This window comes from Argopecten irradians, chromosome 7 (assembly GCF_041381155.1).
Source record: "Argopecten irradians isolate NY chromosome 7, Ai_NY, whole genome shotgun sequence".
In the NCBI taxonomy this organism is placed as follows: Eukaryota; Metazoa; Mollusca; class Bivalvia; order Pectinida; family Pectinidae; genus Argopecten; species Argopecten irradians.
In genome coordinates this window covers 2138894-2147216 of record NC_091140.1, presented here as the reverse complement: position 1 = coordinate 2147216, position 8323 = coordinate 2138894, and the positions used below count along the sequence as shown (strand labels likewise).

The 8323-nt window shown below is 39.8% G+C and overlaps 1 protein-coding gene across 6 annotated transcripts in view; it reads left to right on the top strand.

Annotated features, from left to right (window-relative positions):
* Window positions 1-226: 226 nt before the first annotated feature.
* Window positions 227-8323, top strand: part of LOC138327010 (C2 domain-containing protein 3-like) — a 55129-nt gene continuing 47032 nt past the window's right edge. For 3 of the 6 annotated variants that reach the window (XM_069272975.1, XM_069272976.1, XM_069272974.1), the window contains exons 1-8: window positions 227-400; window positions 814-994; window positions 1422-1628; window positions 1944-2020; window positions 2381-2541; window positions 3764-3944; window positions 6642-6828; window positions 7145-7328. In XM_069272975.1, coding sequence (XP_069129076.1) covers window positions 355-400; window positions 814-994; window positions 1422-1628; window positions 1944-2020; window positions 2381-2541; window positions 3764-3944; window positions 6642-6828; window positions 7145-7328 — 1224 coding nt within the window. In that variant the 5' untranslated portion in view covers window positions 227-354. Of the gene's footprint in view, window positions 401-813; window positions 995-1421; window positions 1629-1943; window positions 2021-2380; window positions 2542-3763; window positions 3945-6641; window positions 6829-7144; window positions 7329-7367; window positions 7390-7777; window positions 7800-8323 lie in introns of all 6 variants that reach the window. The other 3 variants (XM_069272977.1, XM_069272979.1, XM_069272978.1) reach the window with 3 other exon arrangements.

Sequence of the window (8323 nt, the reverse complement as noted above, 5' to 3'; positions counted from 1 at the left end):
TTCCTATCCGTTAAAAGGTTCATTCCGCGATCCGTATCAACTACTTTAGTCTCTAAACAAAAGTACCCTCAAACAACATTTTTATTTGAAATGTTCTTATAACATTGCTGTCTGTTTGTTTGACAAAAATATAAGTTAAGTAATGATAAAGGAGTTAAAATTGTATTTTAGATCAATTAGATTAAAGTAGAACAGATAATCTCGCGTTACGAGAGTTGTGTCCGATAAGAGTTATGGCGGACAGGTTTGGACGAAATGTTTTGGATGGTAACAGATTCGATTTGTAAATATGGATTAACAGGATATGTTTAAAATGGTGTCCATACACTGGCGATACTTCAAAACACATAGGAAATGGTGAAGAAGAAGGCAAAATCTTCCAAGTCAACGAAAAGGCGGGGTAAGCGCACTTGTAAACAAACTGTTGATATCCGACCGTGTTTGTACATGCTGTCATGTTTGACATTTGACGATGGCGCCAATACAGAAAATAATAGATTGCATCAAAATACTCCATCTTTTGGATTGCTATTCTCTTGAAAATACTAACAAATGTGACTTTAGATCGTGCAATTATTTAAGTCTATGTTGTATTGCAAATTATCTAAAGAGAATGGAAACACTTAACTGTTAACAGCACCCCCCCCACTTCAATATTTCTGTTTTAAATTTTTGTTGGGGAGATGATCAAACTTATATTGATCATTCGTTGTAGGTTCTGTTTTATCCTTCTAAACATTGCAATACTTCCTATTGCAAATTAATGACGTTATGATAGTGCCATAAATTAAACTCATACAATGTTTTATTCAGGATCATGGCAGATGGAGGATGTTCAAGTTCACACTGGCCTGCCCCCTCAAGTAGATGGCCAGTTACGATGTTTTTGTCGCCTGACTATCGATCAAATTCACTGGCATTCTCCTAACCCTCCGGATGTTTCACATGTCCGTGTGAAGTGGTGGGGTGAAGATGGGGATGGAGCTTTATTCAGGTATATTATAAATGTTTGAGCCGTCAGACCGGCATCTGAACCCAAGACCAACCACACTTTTATAATTTATATACATTGTCCACTAACTTCATCATGTCTTCATGCCATTTGCATGACATCTGATGTGGCAAACACCCAGTGCAAAGTCCAGAACAAGACATGCTGGTATTTATTTATAATGTATTTATTTCATTTCAGAACAATTTAGTGTTAGACTACGAAACAAATGTCTCACACCAGATATAAAGAATATGAAAATCCCAGCATGAACTGTCTTTACCATGAACTTTGCCTTTGTTTCTAATGATCATGACCAACCAGCTGGTGATCCTACTGTAGTTTTCAGATTCCATATAATTAACCCTCAGAAGTCCTGATGGGATCACTACTTATCACAAACATTTTATTTTACTTTTCAAATCTGCAGACCTCTAAATGTAAAGAAAGGGGATAAGGGGCCAGCTAAGACCACAGCAAGGTACCCAGTGAGGTCAGGTCCACGGCAGTTTGCATCATACCTGATAGATATGGGCAGCCTGGCAGTGGAGGTTCTCAGTGGACAAATGATGATCCCTGTGGGACAGGCAGAAATCACACAGATTGGACTGCTCTCTAACACCAGGCCTATTGATGGGTGAGTTTTATTTTTAGACACAAATTGAACGGGTTTATGTATTATTTACACAAACCCATAAATTCTGTCATTCACATAATATAAACACTTATTTCTTATTGTGATGACTGTCTATATATGTACATGTATTCTGAGTGACTAGTGTACATGTTGTATATATATATTTATGTGAAGTTATAGTTTTGACCATTTTTTCCATCTATAAAGATCAGTATTATAATTTTATATCTTAAAATGTTTTAGTAAGTTTCATAATAAACGTGTTCAGATGCTTTAATTAAACATTTCCTGATTTTTTTTCTTTTTCTTTTTCAGAATGTACCCAGTATTTTCACCTAGAGAAGAAAAACTGGCCGATATCCATGTTTCACTGATTTTAGAATCTTTAATGGGTAATATTATAACTAATTAAATTATATTAGGATCACATGAATTTTGAAACTTTTGTTAATTTGCTCATTCATGTAAATATTTCAAAATGAAAATAATGAAGTATAACTTTTGAAATATATGCTGTGTGTGATTACTGACCCCAGTATATATTTCAGGACTCACTTATATAAAGTTGTTTTCAATTCATATAATTTTCTTCAATAAATTAATGTTAAGAAGTTTATTGATATTTCCAGGTTAAACTATTTTTTTTATTCTGAAAAAATGGAATGGAAAACTATTTAACCTAGGCGGAAATTTTCATTTAAAGCAGTTATAAAGATTACAGGATTGAATCTAAAAGGAAAATTTTATTGCAGCCTCCTTTGACAGTACTGGGTCCATCCCAACGACTGATATCAGTATGGAAACCCAAGCCACACAGGAATCCATGTATCCCCAGAGAGTTCAGCCGATCCCCCACTCACAGGCCCCTCAGAAACCAGTAGAGGACCCATTCATCTCCCCAGCTTCCCATCAAGTAAGTATAAAGGGATTATGATCCCTCAGTCACAGGTCCCTCAGAAACCAGTAAAGGATCCATTCATCTCCCCAGCGTCCCATCAAGTAAGTATAAAGGGATTATGATCCCTCACTCACAGGTCCCTCAGAAACCAGTAGAGGATCCATTCATCTCCCCAGCGTCCCATCAAGTAAGTATAAAGGGATTATGATCCCCCACTCACAGGTCCCTCAGAAATCAGTAGAGGACCCATTCATCTCCCCAGCGTCCCATCAAGTAAGTATAAAGGGATTATGATCCCCCACTCACAGGTCCCTCAGAAATCAGTAGAGGACCCATTCATCTCCCCAGCGTCCCATCAAGTAAGTATAAAGGGATTATGATCCCTCACTCACAGGTCCCTCAGAAACCAGTAGAGGATCCATTCATATCCCCAGCGTCCCATCAAGTACATATAAAGGGATTATGATCCCCCACTCACAGGTCCCTCAGAAATCAGTAGAGGACCCATTCATCTCCCCAGCGTCCCATCAAGTAAGTATAAAGGGATTATGATCCCCCACTCACAGGCCTCTCAGAAACCAGTAGAGGATCCACTCATCTTCCCAACATCCTATATCAATTAATGATAAATGGATATATAAGTCAGAACATTCTAACCCAAACCTGTCAACTTGATATAGGGTCTCGACTTTTTATCTCTGCTATTTCAGAATATATGAAAAAACAAAGGTTTATCATTTTTCTATGTTTTTGATAGATTGTGCTCTGTCTTTAAGCTTTATTTTACGTAAATTGCAAAACAAGTTATAATATTGAATTTATTAAATTACTTCCGATGACCAGATGTTACAGCATGGGAGTGGAAGTAATCTTTTCTTATCATAGAATAAAAACGCCATCTTGAATTGGATTTTGTTAGTAGGAATTTGCTACTGTTCAATGTAAATGTATTAGACATAAAAGATTGGAGCATGATATATGTTACAGTCAACATTACAAGAGACCAAATGGTCATACTGTAGAAACATGTGCATAGCTCAGGGAAGACTAACATATTAATCAGATAACTCAAACACTAGAAATTAATCTGGTATTATTCTTACAACAGTTGTAGCAGGCAAAGTTATCATTATACAAACTGAAAAGCAGGTCTTTTAATACAAATTTTTTCTTGCTATATGATAGTGAATTGAACCAAAATATATAGAAAATAATGTTGAATCTATAATATTTTCAGAATGGTCTACAGAATGGTTACTGTGGTCGGGCCGAGGACCTCCGTAAACAGTTAAACTACAGTCTACAAGAACCAGAGGAGAGGCAACTGTCTGGTATACAGTCTGGTAGCACAGTGGCTATCACAACTAATGGGGATGTGGTGACCACCAACCTGGGTCAGGAGTCATCGTCTACACAGAGTAAGTATACAGTCTGGTAGTACAGTGGCTATCACAACTAATGGGGACATGGTGATGACCAACCTGGGTCAGGTGTCGTCAACTACACAGAGTAAGTATACAGTCTGGTAGTACAGTGGCTATCACAACTAATGGGGACATGGTGACGACCAACCTGGGTCAGGTGTCGTCAACTACACAGAGTAAGTATACAGTCTGGTAGTACAGTGGCTATCACAACTAATAGGGACATGGTGACGACCAACCTGGGTCAGGTGTCGTCAACTACACAGAGTAAGTATACTGGTAGTACAGTGGCTATCACAACTAATGGGGATGTGGTGACAACCAACCTGGGTCAGGAGTCATCGTCTACACAGAGTAAGTATACAGTCTGGTAGTACAGTGGCTATCACAACTAATGGGGACGTGGTGACAACCAACCTGGGTCAGGTGTCGTCAACTACACAGAGTAAGTATACTGGTAGTACAGTGGCTATCACAACTAATGGGGATGTGGTGACAACCAACCTGGGTCAGGTGTCGTCAACTACACAGAGTAAGTATACTGGTAGTACAGTGGCTATCACAACTAATGGGGATGTGGTGACAACCAACCTGGGTCAGGTGTCGTCAACTACACAGAGTAAGTATACTGGTAGTACAGTGGCTATCACAACTAATGGGGATGTGGTGACAACCAACCTGGGTCAGGTGTCGTCAACTACACAGAGTAAGTATACTGGTAGTACAGTGGCTATCACAACTAATGGGGACGTGGTGACAACCAACCTGGGTCAGGTGTCGTCAACTACACAGAGTAAGTATACAGTCTGGTAGTACAGTGGCTATCACAACTAATGGGGACGTGGTGACAACCAACCTGGGTCAGGTGTCGTCAACTACACAGAGTAAGTATACTGGTAGTACAGTGGCTATCACAACTAATGGGGACGTGGTGACAACCAACCTGGGTCAGGTGTCGTCAACTACACAGAGTAAGTATACTGGTAGTACAGTGGCTATCACAACTAATGGGGACGTGGTGACAACCAACCTGGGTCAGGTGTCGTCAACTACACAGAGTAAGTATACAGTCTGGTAGTACAGTGGCTATCACAACTAATGGGGACGTGGTGACAACCAACCTGGGTCAGGTGTCGTCAACTACACAGAGTAAGTATACAGTCTGGTAGTACAGTGGCTATCACAACTAATGGGGATGTGGTGACGACTAACCTGGTCAGGAGTCGTCAACTACACAGAGTAAGTATACAGTCTGGTAGTACAGTGGCTATCACAACTAATGGGGATGTGGTGACGACTAACCTGGTCAGGAGTCGTCAACTACACAGAGTAAGTATACAGTCTGGTAGTACAGTGGCTATCACAACTAATAGGGACATGGTGACGACCAACCTGGGTCAGGTGTCGTCAACTACACAGAGTAAGTATACAGTCTGGTAGTACAGTGGCTATCACAACTAATGGGGACGTGGTGACAACCAACCTGGTCAGGGTCGTCAACTACACAGAGTAAGTATACAGTCTGGTAGTACAGTGGCTATCACAACTAATGGGGATGTGGTGACGACCAACCTGGGTCAGGTGTCGTCAACTACACAGAGTAAGTATACAGTCTGGTAGTACAGTGGCTATCACAACTAATGGGGATGTGGTGACGACTAACCTGGTCAGGAGTCGTCAACTACACAGAGTAAGTATACAGTCTGGTAGTACAGTGGCTATCACAACTAATGGGGATGTGGTGACGACTAACCTGGTCAGGAGTCGTCAACTACACAGAGTAAGTATACAGTCTGGTAGTACAGTGGCTATCACAACTAATGGGGATGTGGTGACGACTAACCTGGTCAGGAGTCGTCAACTACACAGAGTAAGTATACAGTCTGGTAGTACAGTGGCTATCACAACTAATGGGGATGTGGTGACGACTAACCTGGTCAGGAGTCGTCAACTACACAGAGTAAGTATACAGTCTGGTAGTACAGTGGCTATCACAACTAATGGGGACATGGTGACGACCAACCTGGGTCAGGTGTCGTCAACTACACAGAGTAAGTATACAGTCTGGTAGTACAGTGGCTATCACAACTAATGGGGATGTGGTGACGACTAACCTGGTCAGGAGTCGTCAACTACACAGAGTAAGTATACAGTCTGGTAGTACAGTGGCTATCACAACTAATGGGGATGTGGTGACGACCAACCTGGGTCAGGTGTCGTCAACTACACAGAGTAAGTATACAGTCTGGTAGTACAGTGGCTATCACAACTAATGGGGATGTGGTGACGACTAACCTGGGTCAGGTGTCGTCAACTACACAGAGTAAGTATACAGTCTGGTAGTACAGTGGCTATCACAACTAATGGGGATGTGGTGACGACTAACCTGGGTCAGGAGTCATCGTCTACACAGAGTAAGTATACAGTCTGGTAGTACAGTGGCTATCACAACTAATGGGGACGTGGTGACGACCAACCTGGGTCAGGAGTCGTCAACTACACAGAGTAAATAGGGGCAGACCCAAGATAAATAGGGGCAGACCCATGTGTAATAGGGTAATAGTTTTTGTCACAATTCTGTGAGTATTTTAATAACAAATTATACTGTGTAGAACCCGCAGTGCAGCATGCTATTATTATATATGTATAAATCATGTTATCTTTAGTTTAACTTGAGGGACTTTGTTGTAGATGTTGCCACTGTAAGAAATTCTCAGTCCGACCTTCTGTCTGTTCTGCTCGACCGCGGTAACAAGTTACGAGACCAGATGATTATATCATCTGTAGACGAACGGGGACCCCAGACTGGTGTGAAACAGACTTATTTATCAAATGGAGAGGCAGAACTACCCACCAGTAACTCGGACTTGCCAGAAAGGTAACAGTCAATCTGAATTAATGCCATTCTTTTGTTTTAAAAGAATCAAGGGATAAATTGATAAAGGAAACAACTTTTCATGTTTTAAGCATATCAAATACTTTTTCAAATATTGAATGTGTTATACATCATTATAATATGATAAAGCCTCAATTGTATCTGAAATATGAAGTATGGATGACGTAATCTGTACAGCTGTGTACCATTCCGTGGGAAGTTATGATGATATATGTACAGATGAAGTTCTGTGGGAAGTTATAATATAATGATATCATTGTATATAAATATAATAGTATGGATGACGTTATTTGTACAGACGAAGTTCCATGGGAAGTTTACTGAAGGAGATCCTGAGGACAGAGAAGGGAGCAGCTGATGTATCACACGCTGACTATGATCCTGTAGATATGGTGTTTGGGAAGGGAGCAGCTGATGTATCACACGCTGACTATGATCCTGTAGATATGGTGTTTGGGAATCAGTTGTCTGACAACTTCGAGGTAAACCTACAAATCATTCTTAGATATGGTGTTTGGGAATCAGTTGTCTGACAACTTCGAGGTAAACCTACAAATCATTCTTAGATATGGTGTTTGGGAATCAGTTGTCTGACAACTTAAAGGTAAACCTACAAATCATTCTTAGATATGGTGTTTGGGAATCAGTTGTCTGACAACTTAAAGGTAAACCTACAAATCATTCTTAGATATGGTGTTTGGGAATCAGTTGTCTGACAACTTAAAGGTAAACCTACAAATCATTCTTAGATATGGTGTTTGGGAATCAGTTGTCTGACAACTTAAAGGTAAACCTACAAATCATTCTTAGATATGGTGTTTCAGGACAACTTAGAGGTAAACCACAAATCATTCTTAGTATGTGTTTGGGAATCAGTTGTGACAACTTAGAGGTAAACCTACAAATCATTCTTAGATATGGTGTTTGGGAATCAGTTGTCTGACAACTTAGAGGTAAACCTACAAAATCATTCTTAGATATGGTGTTTGGGAATCAGTTGTCTGACAACTTAAAGGTAAACCTACAAATCATTCTTAGATATGGTGTTTGGGAATCAGTTGTCTGACAACTTAGAGGTAAACCTACAAATCATTCTTAGATATGGTGTTTGGGAATCAGTTGTCTGACAACTTAAAGGTAAACCTACAAATCATTCTTAGATATGGTGTTTGGGAATCAGTTGTCTGACAACTTAGAGGTAAACCTACAAATCATTCTTAGATATGGTGTTTGGGAATCAGTTGTCTGACAACTTAGAGGTAAACCTACAAATCATTCTTAGATATGGTGTTTGGGAATCAGTTGTCTGACAACTTAGAGGTAAACCTACAAATCATTCTGTTCAGAAAAACACAAAATTGATATACATACTGTAAAGCAATTTATTTCTGTGGATTTCAAGAGGGATAAGAATTCACGACAATAAATTGTCATGAAACTCTTAATACAGATAAAGTAGAATTCAAGAAGTCTAGAT